This window comes from Enoplosus armatus, chromosome 3, assembly GCF_043641665.1.
Source record: "Enoplosus armatus isolate fEnoArm2 chromosome 3, fEnoArm2.hap1, whole genome shotgun sequence".
In the NCBI taxonomy this organism is placed as follows: Eukaryota; Metazoa; Chordata; class Actinopteri; order Centrarchiformes; family Enoplosidae; genus Enoplosus; species Enoplosus armatus.
The window spans coordinates 17825319-17843115 of NC_092182.1; the positions used below are offsets into that span (position 1 = coordinate 17825319).

At 39.6% G+C, this 17797-nt stretch overlaps 2 protein-coding genes across 2 annotated transcripts in view; both read left to right on the plus strand.

Annotated features, from left to right (window-relative positions):
- Positions 1 to 6316, plus strand: part of itga7 (integrin, alpha 7) — a 33017-nt gene extending 26701 nt beyond the window's left edge. The window contains exons 17-26 of the mRNA XM_070902068.1: positions 78 to 152; positions 323 to 402; positions 580 to 657; positions 1151 to 1253; positions 1416 to 1631; positions 1924 to 2040; positions 2269 to 2382; positions 2973 to 3071; positions 3283 to 3408; positions 6161 to 6316. Coding sequence (XP_070758169.1) covers positions 78 to 152; positions 323 to 402; positions 580 to 657; positions 1151 to 1253; positions 1416 to 1631; positions 1924 to 2040; positions 2269 to 2382; positions 2973 to 3071; positions 3283 to 3408; positions 6161 to 6316 — 1164 coding nt within the window. The remainder of the gene's footprint in view (positions 1 to 77; positions 153 to 322; positions 403 to 579; positions 658 to 1150; positions 1254 to 1415; positions 1632 to 1923; positions 2041 to 2268; positions 2383 to 2972; positions 3072 to 3282; positions 3409 to 6160) is intronic.
- A 5729-nt stretch (positions 6317 to 12045) lies between these two features.
- Positions 12046 to 14168, plus strand: npffl (neuropeptide FF-amide peptide precursor like). The gene is made up of 3 exons (XM_070903385.1): positions 12046 to 12192; positions 12981 to 13096; positions 14048 to 14168. Exons 1-3 carry the CDS (start codon positions 12046 to 12048, stop codon positions 14166 to 14168), a joined length of 384 nt encoding a protein of 127 aa, XP_070759486.1.
- Positions 14169 to 17797: the final 3629 nt, after the last annotated feature.

Here is a 17797-nt window from a genome sequence, read left to right on the forward strand (position 1 = left end):
GATTCTTATACTAGAAACGTGTGTTTGGATTCCTGTTTTTGCTGATAGTGTTTGTTTGATGTCCTGACTGACTGTAGATGAGATGCCAGGCAAATCAGAATGGCTCCCAAGTTGAATGTGAGCTGGGAAACCCTGTGAAACGAAACACGAAGGTAAGGAAACAATGTGAATTCAGTCAAAGCTCGGAGGGCTGTCAGGATTAAAAGATGCAGCTTGTTGCCATAAAAGAAAAATATATTTTTTAAATAATTCACATACTTTTCATGCCATACCTTTTCACCAATTATTATGTCTGAAATATCAATTCATTTGTTGCTTTCAGCTGAAATTCTCCATAAACTTGAGCACATCTAACATCACAATCGAGACCACTGAGCTGACAGCAGATCTCTTACTGACAACGTAAGCCCTCTACATTTTTTTTTCTGACATCGAAAAGTCAAACGACCCCATGATGGACTCACTTCTTGTTCCACTCACGTCCAGCCTTTGATTATTTGATTGCAGTTGACTTAACTTGACTTGTTGAGACCAAATAATCCTTTTGATCGAAGTGTTTGTTCATGGTTTTGTCCTCAGTATCAGTGAGCAGCCCAACCTGGCACCGGTCACAGCTTTTGCTAAAGTTGTGATAGAGCTCCCTCTGTCTGTCAGTGGGTGAGTGAACTCTTCACCGTTTCTTCACCAATATTTAAAACTGTCTGTGGCTGAGAAAGCCTGCATTATCTTAGTTCACTTAAACCCTTAAAATACACATTTTCCCTTTAGCTTTAAGTTTGATCATGTTATTCCATGCTGCCTGAAAGTGTCACATACTGAGATATCATAGATATCGCGTGGATCATTTTATACATCAAATTTGGCCTGAGATATTTAGTATCTTTGGAAACTTTGGGATCTCGTCAGGAATTTAAAATAAAGTTTATAACGATTTAACGATGTGCATGCATGACTTTGTGATGACTGGCCCATCAGAGAGCAGCTGTGTAAGTAAAGACTTCAAGGTTTAAGATTCATCTTGCTCTCTAGCAGGTATGAGAGACTATAGGCTATAATCCTAGGCAGTTTAAGCAGTACAGAAAGCTATATGAAGCTGTGTGAGTGTGTATGCAGCTGTCTGACCCACTGATGTGATCGTGTTTTACTGTAGGCTTGCTCGTCCTCACCAGCTGTTCTTCAGTGGGACAGTGAAGGGAGAGAGTGCCATGACCAGTCTGGAGGACATCGGCAGCCCAGTGGATTTTGAGTTTGTGGTGAGGAACGAGTGTGTGTGTGTGTGTGTGTGTGTGTGTGTGTGTGTGTGTGTGTGTGTGTGTGTAAGCTTTTCCCTTGTATGTGTGTTTTGATTACCATGTGGACACAAGTGAGCACCGCCAATCATCGCAGTTTCTTCATATATATTTTCTGTCTGTCAGGTCGCTAATCCCGGGCAAGCTCTGCAGACGTTCGGCTCGGCCTTCCTCAACATCATGTGGCCTTACGAGCTGAACAATGAGAAGTGGCTCCTGTATCCGGCCAGCTTGAAGTTTGAGGGTCACCCAGACACACACTGCACCCCAACAGGGGCCCTGAATCCTCTGAAGCTACACAGCTCCTCGCCTGCAGAGCTTCCACAGCCTGTCAATCACATGGTAAGTAGAGCAGAGTTAAGTTTTGACTGTGGTACACACATTTTCTGCATCCGCCTTTACTGCCACAGAAGGTGCTGTCGGCCTGGAAGGTTCCCAAAGGTAGCGAAAGGTAAGGAGCCATGATAAGAGCTGGTTAAATTCTTTGAATGCTAAGGAACGTCGCTTCAGTGCTTCCTTTCCTTAGCTCATTTATCCTAAGAATCACAGCTTCATCGTCTATACTGTCAGTTTAGTTTATTAAACACATTTCAACCACTTAGAGACTGATTGTTCTCTGCCTCAATTCCACCAGGCTGGGCGAACACGCCGCTCCCACCCAGGGGAGGAAGGTCAAGTGATGACAAAAGGCAGCGTGGGACGAACCACTCCAGCTGTGGCAGCTTCAGAGAGACGCAAGTCACTCAAACTGGTAAGAAGACAGAAGGCAAGAGGAGAGAGAAGCAGATTGAAACAAATGAGAAGAAGGGAAAACAAGAGGGAATAATGCAAATCCATGTTTTATTGATTTCCTGCTACTGCACATACAGGCCAGTAAACACACCTAAAATATACATGCACAAATGAAAAAAAAATACACTACTTTTATAGCTGCTTATGTCTCCAGTTCAGAGTGCTCAGCTGTCATTTTGTCCTCCAGGATTGTCTCTTGGGGTCGGCACGCTGTGTCCTGTTTCAGTGTCCCCTCCACAGCTTCTCCGGTCAGGCTGTCCTGAAGATCCACGCCAGGCTGTGGAACAGCAGTTTCATAGAGGTAAAAGAAAATCCTGTCATCGTTACATCAGCACCTTACAGCTGCTGCTGGCACTCACGTTGATCTAATGCAAGTGAATGAATGATAACTGCAGCGAGGGCGTTTACATGATGAATGATTTAACACAAGATGTTTGGAGGCTTTGATGTTAGGGCAGACAGCTGTCAGCTTTGACCACTAAGTCACCTGCAGCTGAACGTTTAATATTCACTTGGAGATCCAAGAAATATTCTACCAACATGCTTTGTCCTTGAGCATCCAATAAAATGGGTTTGAGATGGTGCTTTTCTTCTGTGCTAGTGCGTGTTATGATAGGAATATGTTTGCTAAAACTACAAACACAAGACCAGGTTATAGAAGAACATCATTTCCCTGTAAGTGTGAAGGTGTACTTGCAGGTTTTAAATGATGTGATGGGTTATATAAAACAAAAACGCTTTATAGGGAGAAAAAAAGACTGGGATTTAGATTTTGACAGAACAATGTATCTGAATCAGCAAAGCACTGTATTATTCTGAACAGTTTGTGTGTGTAACTGATCATCTATTAAATACCAAGTTTTCATTGTTGTTTCTCTCTCTGTCTCTCAGGAGTTTCCAGCAGTTAGTGCTCTGGAGCTGCTGGTCAGAGCCAACATCACTGTGAAGTCGAGCATCAAACACCTGGTCCTCAAGGACGCTGCTGCACAGGTACTGAGCACACTTCAGTTCATGTGTCCTCATGAAATTTTGTTCACTAGATGTCTGTTAGTGTAAAACTCAACTTTTTTTAAATTATATTATATTATATTATATAATTATATTATAAATTGGCAGCACCTATTAAATACACCTATTATCTTAACAGTCATGTGTGACTGAGGCCTGACTCCAGCTGTGATAAACATCTCCTCCTCTCCAGGTCCCAGTGATGATCTATCCTGAGCCGGGTCTTGCTGACCAGTACTCGATCCCCTGGTGGATCATCCTCATAGCCATCCTGGCAGGCATCCTGCTGCTGACTCTACTGGTCTGCATACTGTGGAAGGTAACGCACAGGATATCTACCTGTAACTGCATTTGTACTCGTACTCTCTATACACCTTCATGTCATATGTTTTAAGTCTCAAAACAATGAATATTTTGTCATTAAATACTAACATGAACACTAACTGTGCCCCTTTAAGATTCACTTTAATAGCAAATATTGATATATGCAGTTCTATGGCCTATATATAAGAGATCCTTATAGTTTCATTGACTTCATCCCTGTTATCTCACCGTTATTACTCTGGCGTTGTCTTTCACTTTTCATGGTAGTCCAATTATTTCTTTCGGCTTTGTTCTGTTCTGTCCTATAATCATTTTATTCCTTCCAGCTCACTCATCTGTTCCTTTCCTCTTTTGTACTTCTGTGTGTCATTTCTTTTGTTTTGTCTCCTCTCAATTCCATGGGGGGGCTCTCTATCCCCTTTCATTTCTCATTGTTTCCCCCCTGTTTTGCTTCCCCCGTGACTTCCCTGTGGCGATCTGTTGCCCAGTGTGGGTTCTTCAAACGCAGTGAGAGGCGCCGACACTATGAGACGGAGTACTACCGCGCCCATTTGGGGGTCCAACCCTCGGAGGTGGAGAAGCAGGCATCAGAACTATAAAGAATATTTCACTCTGGCCTGCTCTCCCCTCCTCCTCTCCCTCCAAGTGGTAAAAATACTCACAATCGCTTTGTTCCTCGACCCACTCTGGTGTGGCTGGTGGTGTTCACTACAGTATGAAATATTAGCACATTTTGGCACTCCTAATAACTAAAACACACAGATGTGATATTGTAGCATATATGGGTAATTGACTGTTTGTTAAGGTCGGCCCCCCCAGTTACAGTTGCTATGCTTAGCAAGCATTTCGTACTGCATGGCACATTTGCAGTGATAACAGTGGCAGATTTATATATTTATTTATAACCCTATTTCTAATTGCTTAGTTTTTTTTTAAATAGTTGAAAATCACAATTCCCCAAACTAATATCTTCAAACTGACAGTTCTGCCACCCTTAGTTACTGTTGCTATGCCTTTCAAGCTTCACGTTTTTAGCACGGCACATGTGCAGTTTACAATGATACAATGATAACCGCTCAAAAGCTTTGTCATTTTGGAAACAATGGGTCCTTGATTTAATTTCTAGCCGGCGAACATACATTTTGCTGGCTAAAATGACAACTGTCGCTGGCAGATTGTATTAGCTCCAGCTAGCTAGCTAATTAAGCTAACGTTGGTTGAAAATGCTGTCTCCGGATGAGTTTTTAATGTTCCAGCTGACTCGTTTTAAAACAAGAACCTTGTAAAATAGGTGGCTCTCCCAGCTTTTGAGTCTATATGAGGGAACGACCCCTTAAACAGTGCGCTTGACGGCTACACACATATCGTGCTAAAAGACTGGGGCTAAAGTTAGTATCTTCACCAGTTGATGACCCAGAGTACATGTAAATGGACGTTACAGCATTGTTTCACCAATGCAGTCTAGAGATAGTTAACGTTAATAAGTATGATGATAAAATTCTCATCATAAGGTAACATAACTCTGATTGCCTGCTTTACTGAACCTACACACTTGGACAAACACAACAGAGGTAGATTTATGCTTTATTGTTTGTATTTTCATTACCTACTTTCCAAATCTAATAAAGGAGAACAGAGCAGCTAATGTTAGACCTCTTTACATTTTCGCTTTTGACTTTTTTGTTTTGGAAAGGCTAAAATACCTCAAAGAGCCACATGAAACTACTTCAACATTTAGAGGAACTCGAAGCTTGATGGACCCGCTGTGCCTAGTGACGGTTACTAAACTGATTTCAATCGCTGTTCTGGCGGAGGGGTTTAACAGACGGTCAATTACAGTTATGGTATCAATGCCAGCTGTGCTTACTCATATTATTACAAGGTCTCTTCAACCAATCAGGCACTTGGCTGAAACAATTTGCCACAGCAGTGCTTTCTGTTATTAGATTATGGATGGCAGAAATGTGCTGTTTTGTTGTATAAATTAATTAAAAAACGGATTCCTTTATTTAGCATTGTTTTGTCTTTTTAATCTGTGTCTACTGAACACCATCCAGTCACCTCTCCTTCAGGGCTTTCAGATGCCTGCTGTGCTGTGTGTTGTGCCTCTGCTGTTGACGTCCCACTTTAATTATCTACACTTGTTCATTCTGGCACCAGTTTATGAAGACTATTCGTCGTTTTCATGATTGTGCTTCTCAGGCACTTTTCAATCTATTAACACTCATGACCGACTGGCTTTTTCAGGTGTCAGAATCAACTTGTCATTAATATCAGTGGGTTTTTTTGTTCGTATTAATGTGTGAAATTTGTCTTAATGGCACTTTGGCAGTGTGTTGGTGTGTAAATCAAGGACACTTGATTAAGACTGATGCTGATGAAGTAGAAATGTAGAGCATGTGGATGTGCTTTTTGGGTGAATGTACTTCTGTATTAAAAAGTCACCTTGACTGCACAAGGTCATCAGATATTCACTTTTTCTTCTCATCTCTCTGAGATGAAGTAGAAGACTTTAATACAATAAATTAGATTTTATACTTCTCTTACTAGGCATGATATTGGAAAGTTGACCCTCTTATCTACTGAAATAAGGAAAAACTAATGCAAATGATTTGCAGTCGCATTCTTATATATGACATCAGTTAATTCTTTGTTTTTTCCTTCCTTTCTGTCCCTCCATCCCTTTCTCCCTTTCTTCCTCTATCTGCACTCCTTCCTGCTTTCCTTCCTCTTTCCTGCACTGACAGTGTGGCTTCTTCCAACGGGCCCACTACAAAGACAAATTGCCTCAGTACCACGCGGTGAAGATTCCTCGCGAGGACCGGCCACAGTTCCAGACTGAGAAGTCCGGAGTTGTCCATAAAAAGGAATGGGCCACGCACTGGAGCGACGGGACCTCGTAACTCGCTTTGAAGCACTGACTGACTGAATTAATTCAAATCACCATGTATGGCACTCATTCTGTCTTTGGAACTAACGGACTAAAAAAGTGCACATAGACCGAGATCATCTTGTGCACACTGTACTGTGTCAGTACTTGCATATTGGTGGCCCGTTACACTGTGACTAGATCTATATTCTCCCATGCTGTAGCCCGCTGATGGCTGGCCTCGGATAGCCTATTTATACTGTGCATCTATATCAGTGTTTTACAGTAAATGCTGAAGGCCAGCAACAATATTAGAATCAGTCTAGCTGCTCAATATGTTTCACAGCCTGCAGAAGGAGCTCACACCGATGCTCACATGGACTTCTCTGTCTGCCATCAGTTTTGACACAACAAAGGAGGACAGAAAATCACAACTCAAAGACATGCATGAATGCACAAATATACAGTGTAATATTAGACGCATACAGACACACTGGACATTGCTGATGAAGAAGCCACTGCCCGTGACAAAGACTACTTTTTGCCTTACTGTAAGACTGACGACTGATAATGAAAAAAATCTTTTTTTATATTAATGATGTTTTGGGATTTTCATTTAGTTAGCACTGTTAAACATTGGGAAAATGATATCAGTATGTTGCAGAACACTGTTGTCTGGGCTTGCTGATTGCTCTGGGCCGGCTGAAAGAGCCACTGAATAAGTACACCCGGTGTTTTTTTGTATATCCTTATTCAAGGAAAAGAATGCCTTCTAAAAAAGGGGACTTTTCTGTGTCAATGTCTTTTTCATTTTTTGTTAATATGTCAGTCAAATGTGCTGTACATCATTAGTTTATTGCATGAGTGAACTTGAATAAGAGCAAGAAAACCACATTGCGGTTTATGACAGCGATGGCCATAGCACTGTTCATATGAGAAACAAATATGTCAGAAAAGTGAAGCAACATTTAAAATATGGTCTGCCCATTTGTAGTGAAAGAATATACATTTCTGAACCAAACATTGAGTTTTGAATGGAAGTCCTGGCTTATAAAGGCATATACTTTCCCAGTGGAGAAGGATTATATGTGAAAACATGGTCTCAAATTGACTGAAGTAGACACATCTAAATTATGAATATTTTCAAGCAACACCACCTTTATTTTTTTTACTGAGATGTAAAAATATTTCACCAGGAGACATCATGACCTTTGTATAAATAGTTTTCAGACTTTTTAGTTGGATTATATTAACCTACTTGTCGCACTATTCCTGGTAATGTACTCCAGTCATGCCAGCCAGGGTAAGATAGTACATTAGTACTGACATTTGTAACTGCATACAAGTGCCTTATGGTAAAAGTAGCAGATTGTGAGCTTCTGGTAAAGAACAGAAGGCAAATCAAAGCATCTGTTGAACACTTGTGGACAAATAAACATCCCCCCCAACGCTTACACAACATGAAGAGAGGAGAGAAGATTTCTAGAAGAGCAGAAAATGTCGGCAAGGCCAGACAAACTTTCTCTGGATCTAATTTGGGTCGATGAAGTGGCTGTAAAGCATGAAGAGTCCGCTTGTTTTATTTTTTAGGTATTGCTGGACAATCTTGTATTAGCTGCATGAAGCTAGCTCCTGTTGCTGTTCTGACCCCCCCCCCACCCATTTTTTTTTTTTTCGTTGTCATGACTCAGTGTTTTATTTATTTTATGTTTGGCTGCACTGTTTTAACATTGTAAATAAAATAAAAGGAAACAAAATAAACCCATCAGATAACGTAAGTCATGTCATGCTCAGTTGAATTTCAGTCACAACAATTCGCCTGCAGTATTTGATTTGTTAAACCTGCAGTTCCCTCAGAGAACACCAGGGGGAAGCAAATGTCTGAAAAGTAGTCCGTACTGTTCGGGTTACAGAACTGTATGTGATACACAAAACCAATGAATCCCATGTAAATATTGTCATTTTAAGTATGGAACAAAAACAATTAACTTGTGATAATAAATTAGCATTATTTTGTTCCTTATTTTCATGGTAATGCTAATAAACTTGTCGTGTGATGTGAATTTGTCAACTTGAGGAGAGACATATTTAAGGACAGAGATTAGTGGTACATTAAAGAAAAGGGTTTTCTGCATTTTACAAAACCTTTGCTTTTGAATGTACATACTCTTGAAGAAGACGTAAAGGTATTTTGTGTCTATGAAATACAGTATGTAGATCTTGTGTGTGTGTGTAACTAAAATGAAACAATAACAAATGAATAGGAAACTAATTGTGGTTTTGTCACATAATAATAACAATCATCATCAGGATATGTCACAGTCCAAGACCTCAGCTTGTGCTCTGACTCATAGAAATGAACGTAAAGGTCTGCCATATATAGCTCGAGGTCAGACTGACCTGAGCTTTAAATCCTCAGCTCATTTCCTGTTCTAACTGGCTTCCAGCAGGGGGATGATTCAATTGTTCGTACATGGTTCTTTTGCTTTAGGTCCAATTTAAATCCAAGCTGCTACATGAGGTGTGTGAGAGAGAGATGTTTGGCTTTGAGTGTTGCAGCAAGAGTAAAAAAAAAAATATTGGATGTAAGCATAGATGACCTTCTCTAGATCAGTCTCTCAACTGTACAACGGAAGAATCTGAAGCTCTATAGCACCTGTTTATTAGCTTTATGTTTGAGGTACAGTCTTTTAGATCATTCAGATGTATATTGGGTTCTAAGACAGACAGGCAGAGCTGGACAATAATTATATCAGTATCATTATATTGATACTGTGACAACACTTTAGGTAGTGCTTTCATATAAACATCTATCTAAAATAATCCAAATAAGGGGTGGATGAGAAATTATACATCCACACAAAAGCCTTAACTGTTCATTCCACTCTGCTAGTAAAATACAATACATGGAGAAAACGTTATTACTTAACTGTAATGCAGGATTAAAGGAATAGTTTGATAATAATAATATAGATTTTAATAATGAGTTATACAAGAGGATCTATACCACTCTCATATCAGTCTGTTCAATATGAATCTTCAGCTAGCAGCTGGTTAGCTTAGCTTAGCTTAGCACAAAGACGTGAACAAGAAGTGTAAAAATGACTATTTACCTTTAAGTTTTTGTATGGATTAAACAAACGAGATATAACGTGCTTTTAGAGGTGTTGGTAGGCGGATTGTGTTGCCTTCAGACAGAGCCAGCTGCTTCTCCCTGTTTCCCGTCTAGCTAAGCTGAACGGCTGGTGGCTGTAGCTTCATATTGAACGGACAGATTCGAGAGTGGTATCAATCCTCTTACCTAACTCTTGGAAAGAATGCGAATAAGCATATTTCCCAAAATGTTGAAGTGTAAAACCAAGAAATATGAAAGCTAATGTTTAAGCTATAATATAATAAGCTAATATATAATATCTCAAATCATGTAACTCTACCATCATACCATGATCTGCAAAACAAGATGGGGATTTAGTTATGGTAACTGAAAATGTTTAATTGATATTTGATTGAACCTGAGCCAAATCAAGACCCACCTACTGCGAGATCAGGGTAATGACGTAAAGCTCAAAGTGAAACTCAAAACATATCTGAACGACTAATAGTAAATACGTGGCCTATAATAGCATTTGTACTATTTTGGGTTGGTTAGGGACACCTGTATTTTATTAGGTGCACTTGTACAATCTATTGCATTTCAATACAACAGATCGGATGCCATAAATTCTACCTTTACAAAGTTTATAATGTTCAGTTTTTGTTGACATTGTTGGAAATGTGTAAAATCAATGACACGTTTATTACTGAGGTCATAGTTAAAGGTGGTGTTGTACTGGACTACATTATATTGAGAGGTGTTCCTAATTTTGTTTGTCCTGCCTATTTACATACATGAGGAGGGAAGAATATTAGAAACATCTCTGAATATAATGCAGTCCAGTACAACCCATCACTAACTATGACCCCCAGTGCTAAAATATATAATTGAATTAACAACTCTATGACAATGTTAACAAACACTAAACATTAGAGGCATCATAAAAGTACTCTTTATGGCAGGACTGGTGCCTTAGACTGTACAGATGTACCTAATAAAGTGGCCATGAGTGTATAATCCTGTTTAAAAATTAAGTTTAAAGTTAATCTTAAGGAAAACAGCTCAGACTAAACATAAATGTTACTTTTTATCGTGTGAGTGAATTAGATTTTTCTCTAATCCAAAAGCTCATGATCTTATTATAGTAATGAAAACGAATTCCCGTCAGAACCCTTCAGATGTCATCCCAGTTGCCATGGCAGTTAAACAGTCAGACTGTGTGTGTGTGTGTGTGTGTGTGTGTGTGTGTGTGTGTATATGTGTGCGTGTGTGTGTATGTGTTGCAGTTTAAGCGGATTGTCACCCATTAGGGCACTTTGATGAGCCAAATCTGTTGATGTCTCATCCAGTATTGGGGAAGTGACTAATAATAACACACACACATACACACACACACACACACACACACACACACACACACACGACAGAGACAAAGTGAACACTAATAAAGCTGGTGTCACTCTCACAAATCAAGCCTTAAGTTGTCTTTGTTTGAAATTAACAAAATGAAGGAAGCTGACATTTAACAAATGAAGGGTTTTTATTCCAAGACACTCGTTCCTTTGGGAGAAGCTTCTTTCTGAAATCCCTTCATCAGCATGTTAAGAAAAAACACATTAGACGTTCCTTTCTACTGTGTAAGCAAAGGTTTGGATGACCCATACTGTTACGGTTGAACCATAGTGCGCTTTACACTAAGTACTTTTAAATGGTCCCGATAATGAATTTCAAAACAAGAAAAAAATGAACCGTTTACCTGAAAATTTAAATGTACATACATTATCTTCAGCATGATCTTGGACAATTCAGCCTATACTTAAAAAAGTATCCCTAAAATGAAAATAAAACATCCACAACATTAATCTGAGCCGCTGTTAAGATGCAAACTGTGAGGCTGATCCTTCACTGATGAGTCAGTAACATTATTGTAAACCCTGAGGTGTGAGATGATATTGTGGATACGTCCTCTAGATTAGAAACATTAGCTCCGGAGCAAAATATTACAAAACTAATAAGCAGTAAATGTGTCACTCTCGTGCTCATTTCATTTGTGTCTGCTTTCTTTTTCTGCTTTTAAAGACTTTTTGAGGTTCATTACTTTGTTGCCTAAGATCACCAAAGTTGTCCGGACTAATCTGCTTAATTTTGGTGCACGATTAAGCGGGTAATGAGTGTTCTCACATATTGTCTGTCCGCACATGCAATGTGGACTACGGGACAACAGGGACTGGTGGATCAGAGTCCATTTGCAGGGATTTATCTGTTTAATAACTGGGAGAGTTGTGTTGCACTACCCTAAGGGCCACATAATAACCCACTATGGCGCTCAGTCATCACTAATGCCCTGATCCTGCTAAATGGACCTAGTTAAGTCTCATATTAGGGGCTGGTTCTTCCTCCATCCTGTCCCCTGTTCCCCTTTGTACAGTAGCATCTTTCTCCAGCCCTCCTGGGGGTCTCCAGCCAGTGATTGTGAGGTGTATATAAGACCTGGCGAGGATGTCACCACCACTGAAGTTACCCAGGACACAACGCAAAGAGGACACTTAAACCCTGAGCAAGACGAGTCTTTCCTCTGTTCTCCGAGAACCGAGCCTTTGAAGTCAACAGGTGTGATCAGGACAGCCGAAATCTTCCTCTGCCTTTGCCATCATCTCCAGTTTGAGACCATGGACACAGCTGCGGTGGTGACTATTCTGGCTCTGGTTCTGGCGATGGCTGGCGTCAGTCAGGCTCTTCACATCCAAGGCAGTCTGGACAAAAATGACATCCTGCCAGGCTCGGAGGAGAACATGGTCGACCACTTGCTAGGGCTGGTGAGACAACAAACCACTTAAAAAGTATTTAATTATCATCACATTGTCATTAGTATTTTATTATCTTAGCCGTTTGATTTAACTGTAGCTGTAGCAAGGAAATATAGGTACAACACCATTTATGTGTGTTTTATACCACATAATTCATGTCACATCCAATTTGCCAAAACCATTTTGGCATCTGAAAATAAAAATCTAATTTTGAAACATATCTCAGGCACACAATGTTATGTGTTAAAATATCCTGAGGCTTCACCACAACCATTTTCAGAAAGGTCTGTCGCTACATGTGATGAAGTATGTAAATGGAATTTGAGCGCTTTTATCAAGTGGGACAAGCTGAATCACACAACCCATTTAGATTTCTGATGGTGCTCCTCTTCATGCAACAGTTTGAAATACACTGTAATATATTCTGGGGTCAACAGACAGTCAGAGCAGGAAGATTCAGTTCATGAGGAAAAATACAAGGTTGTAGCGAGCAGAGACAGACAGATCTGGGTTTTAATTTTTCATAAAGATAAGGCTGGATGGATATTTGAGTGGATGTGAGGTACATTTCTTTGCCTTTGTACACTGATATCTACATCTCAAGGTCCCTTGTCACAGCAGCACCGACTGGCTGGAGTCACAACCCCCAGGGTTTGTGTTGCAACCCAAAATTGAATGCAGTTAGAGCTCTTGATGTTCCCAAGATACTTTGTGGGTTTTTCTTATTCAAAGACAGAATACAAGACTTTTTGATACTAGGCTTTGCATTTGTTTGTGCGTGTGGTGTTTTGCTCTAGGAGAGTGAAAACACAGATAACAGCATTGATGATCGTCTGCTGACTGCAGTGCTGAGAGCTCTGCTGCTCGGATCCCAGAGAGAAACTAGGAACTCTGTCCTCCATCAGCCACAGAGGTCAGTGCCATTACAGAGCCTGTATTCATCACACACATACAGTACACGTGAAAACAATCACACAGGAAATGGGTGATCTAAAACTGTACAATTTCAGCCTTCTCTATAGCAGTTTCTGATCAGCACTGAATTAAAACCAAATACATGACATTAAGTACAGTAGGTTCACTCAGATACAACACTTGCTGCATAGTCCAATGCCATGTTAGGGTCACATGAGGAGTTTCAGAAAAAGAACAGACATCATACATGGCTCTGTATCAGTACACTACAAGAGCCATGCAGATCGTGCTGCCACAAACGATTCTTTTCATTATCGAATAATCTGCTGATTATTTTCTGGATAAATCATTTATTCTGTAAAACTGAAAAATGCTCATCCCGGTTTCCTGGAGCTTGAGGTTGGTCTGACCAACAGTCCAAAGTCCAAAGATACTCAGTTTACTATAATGTAAGACAAGAAAAAGCTGCATATTTTCACATTTTAAAAGCTGGAATCAGAGAATTTTTGGTATAGTTAGTTAGTCTGTCGAATCATCAACATACTGTTGCAGCTCAACATGCAGATAAAATGAAGATCCATTTGACCATTTGCAACTCTTTTCCATATCTGAATTTTAAAATGACACAAAGTACCATATGTACCATTTTTGAATATCATGTACTTGAGATTGTCCGTAAAAGTAGCCAACCACCAAGATCATGTTTTTGAAATTGTGGTCTCAGCCTTGAGGGTTTAAACATTTTACTAAAACTGTTGCTTCTTTTATCTTAAACTTACCTCCCATCAGTCCTGCCTGCTCTGATCAGCTAATTACAGTTAAGGTTTGACCTCAAAAGCCTGGTTTTGTGTGATTGTAGGAAATTTATAAAAAGGGCTATTTAAACCAAATATTACTTACATTAGTTTACATTACATCAGTTCCTGCCTCTGTTTCTCCTCCCCGGCAGGTTTGGCCGCGGCTCCAGAGGGCAGGTAGTGTCGGAGGATCAGATACATTCCCGTGACTGGGAGGGCGCCCCCGGTCAGATCTGGAGTATGGCCGTGCCTCAGAGATTTGGCAAGAAATAATGCGGCAGGCAGATCCACACATCACTGTCCTGGCATAAGGCCAAGCAGCGGGCAACCGTGGAGAGATGAAATATGAATGAATAAATCTGAATTATATTAAAACACTGTCCCAGCCCATTAGGCCTTACTTGACACCCAACGTTTAGTTAAAGATGACATGAGCTTCATTTTTGTCTGATTTCCAACACTGCTGAGCATGTTAACGAGTGCCTATTGAGGCTTTCTGATCAGACCTCATTTGTTCTGACTGGAAAGTTATTAAGGACCAAAAGTCTTTGCTGTAAATTGATTGCTGTATTTTTGTCATTCTTCTTTTCTCTGGTCAAATAAAAGAGCTTTGAACTTGGAAAAGATATACTTGTGAGTGTGTGTTCAAAATGATCAATGTACAAATATCAGTATTACAGTCAAATATTCAAAGAGTGTTATCTGGACTTACAGTATACAACAAATACAGATGTTGAAATCATATGAAAGACGTTTCTGTCTGAGCTTTAACATCTGCATGAAACAAAATTAAATGTAATCACTGGAATAAATATTCATTTTAAAACACAAATTAGGGCTGTAACTAATGATTATTTTCATTATCAGTTAATCTATCAGTTATTTTTACAATCAATTTATCAATTGATTAGTCTAAAAAATACTGTGTTTTGTCCAAAAACACAAAAAACATTTAATTCAAAATAGTATAAAACTGAGAAAAAGTAAATCCTCACATTTTACAATTTGTAACAAGCAAGTATTTAGAAATGTTCCGCAGTCAAAATAATTGCTAACCTGCACTCAGTTTTGGCTGCTGGACAACTTTACAGCATCAGCTCAGTTGTAATTGTTTATAATAGTCAGTGACGTTGTTGGGGTGGAGCTGGACTCTCTGACGGTGGTGTCAGAGAGGAGGACGCTGTCTAAGCTGCGGGGCATCTTGGACAATGTCTCACATCCTCTCCATGACGTACTGGTCGGACACAAGAGCAGCTTCAGTGGGAGACTCATTGCTCCCAAATGTACAACTGAGCGCCACAGGAAATCATTCCTGCCTGTGGCCATCAAACTGTTCAACTCCTCCCTCTGAGGGTCAGACACTCAGGAAGAAACTGGAAATCTGTATCTGTATCTACTTCACCTGTCATACACTACCTCACTATTTATTGTGAATGTTTAAGTGCAATACATGTATAGTGCAATACATATATAGTCATACACTACAGTGCAACACATCCATACATATATATACATTGTTACTGTATATATATATATTTTTTTTTACCTCACTTCACTTAAATACTGTAAATGTGTATATTTTTAATTTTCTATTTCTTATTTTTATATTTTGTACATACCTTTAGTTCTAAATTATGCTATTTTTCTACTCTGGAATGGGAGCACCGGTACTGTACAATTTCCCCCCGGGGATCAATAAAGTATTTCTGATTCTGATTCTGATTCTGATAATACATTTTCCTCACAACTGATTAGCAGGATGTATATGGCACAGTGCTATATTTGTTGGATATGCATAAAACATGAAAATATAGTCACTTCATTTCAACACTAATTGGTCGCAATTTCTACAGCACAAACATCTGCTAGACCACATACAAGCACATAATTACATCGTTTTTCCACTACATTACATTTAACTGTCTCGCTCAGACATCAGAGGAATGTAAATGAAGGACACAAAAAAATGTCTTTCATATAAGAAGACAATATCTTGTTTGGAAAAATATATCACTGGATATTTAGTTATATTTTTGTCTCTACAACTGGCGGACAGCCGTGTGCAGGATTAGGATTTATGGGACGCGGATGGAAAATGTTTTATCCAGCAATCAGAATCAGAATCAGAATCAGAAATACTTTATTGATCCCCGGGGGCAAATTTTACAATAATCTCTTCAATGTAAAGTGATGCACAGCTCCTCTCTGCAGACTAGCGGTGGCTGTTTGGTTTTTTGTGTGTGGTGAATTTACAGGCCACCTGGGGAAGCAGCATGCAATAAGCTCCAGCACTAATTAAAACATAGCAACATGCAATTACTCTACACTTTAACGGTTTCCGCAGCCAATTACTGGGAAGGAAAGCACGTCAATCCCTCTTAGGAAGAGTCTTTTATTAGCCTGACCTCTCACTCCTCTTTATGAGCCCAGAAGACAAAATGAAAAATAACTGTGCTGATTGGAGACTATTGACAGATGACCTCTTCACTGCTAACCTATGTCTGCTTGGTTTGTTTTTCTGACCATTTAATCAAGGTGCATTGTTGCAGTGTGTGCGTCACAGGTACAGTAGAGCGTAATTTTCTCTCTCTTACACCATCAATTTCCAACACTAAGGGTAATTTTCAGCAATTCACCGTCTAGAATGCTTTTCAAAGTTTAACAATAATGTGCATAATATTGTATTACATACATTATTATTACCACAAGAAACAGGATAAGAAAACAAGTTCAGAAAACAAAAATATGTACACAGATATGAGACCGACAACAAGAAAGGTACATAATGTTCAAATGAGATAATCATGATATATATCTCTATATACTAAATAAGACTATGGAGTCATGGCCCTGTGGTGACCAAGCAATCATCTTTATTAGTACACACATGCTGACCTCATGTAACTCCTAGAATAGCAAAGCAGGGTTGAGTTGCACCAGCTATTCGTAAATTCATTGTTAAGTTCATGTATAAAGTCCTTCTTACGTTTTTAGTGACTACTAGCCAGTTTCAAACTGGTGATTTTCTAAATTGTATAGCACTATTAAAACTTAAGGTATGCATTAACTAAGATCTTTGTGATTTGTAAATCAGATAGACTATCAAAAGCAATTGTGACAGTAAACAGGTGGGTGACTTACATTTCCCAAAACAACCAGTTAATTTTCACCTTTGTGTTGCTTTACAAAGTGGCTCATTGCTGCGCCTTGTGGAAACTGGGGGAGAAACACCCAATACAACGCTGGTTCTTACCAACCATCGACTACCAGTGGCAGCCTAAGGGGGCAGTAATGAGCCAATTACGGCTTAGAACATCAATAAGGTGAAGAAGGAGCCCCACCTTAAACCCTAGCTGGACAAACGTCACAAAGGTGAGAGTTAAGCTTTACCGGCAAGTTTTTTTTACAAGGTTTGGTTTGACAAGAGAAAATATTTCAAGGAACTTTTAAGGTAAGCCTAGTTACATATAACTACATAAATATGTAGTTAAATACACAAACAAACAAGCACAAAGACATGGAGGTCAGCCTAAACTGCCTACCTCACCAACCTCAGTGAAGACAAGGGAAACTCTCAGTAATCACTTTAGAGAGAGAAAGAAAAAACTGTCAGCTAAAATGTTCAGCGGGATCCCCCACCAGGATGTCTGAGGTGTCTAGGTGCACACTCAAAGCAACACAATAAAATGTGCAGCAACAAGGGAACTGACAATGAGATACGAGAAATAAATATGAGGTAACAAGAAACATGTTGAGACAAAAAGATAAGACAAAAAGAGAGAGAGAGATCAGGGCGTGGGTGCTGTTGTCCACACAGCTGTAGCCTCTGATCTGCACAGCTGAGTTTAAGAGAGACTCAACTCATCTGAATTTCATGAGTCTGCAGGGGAGCTCAGGCAAAA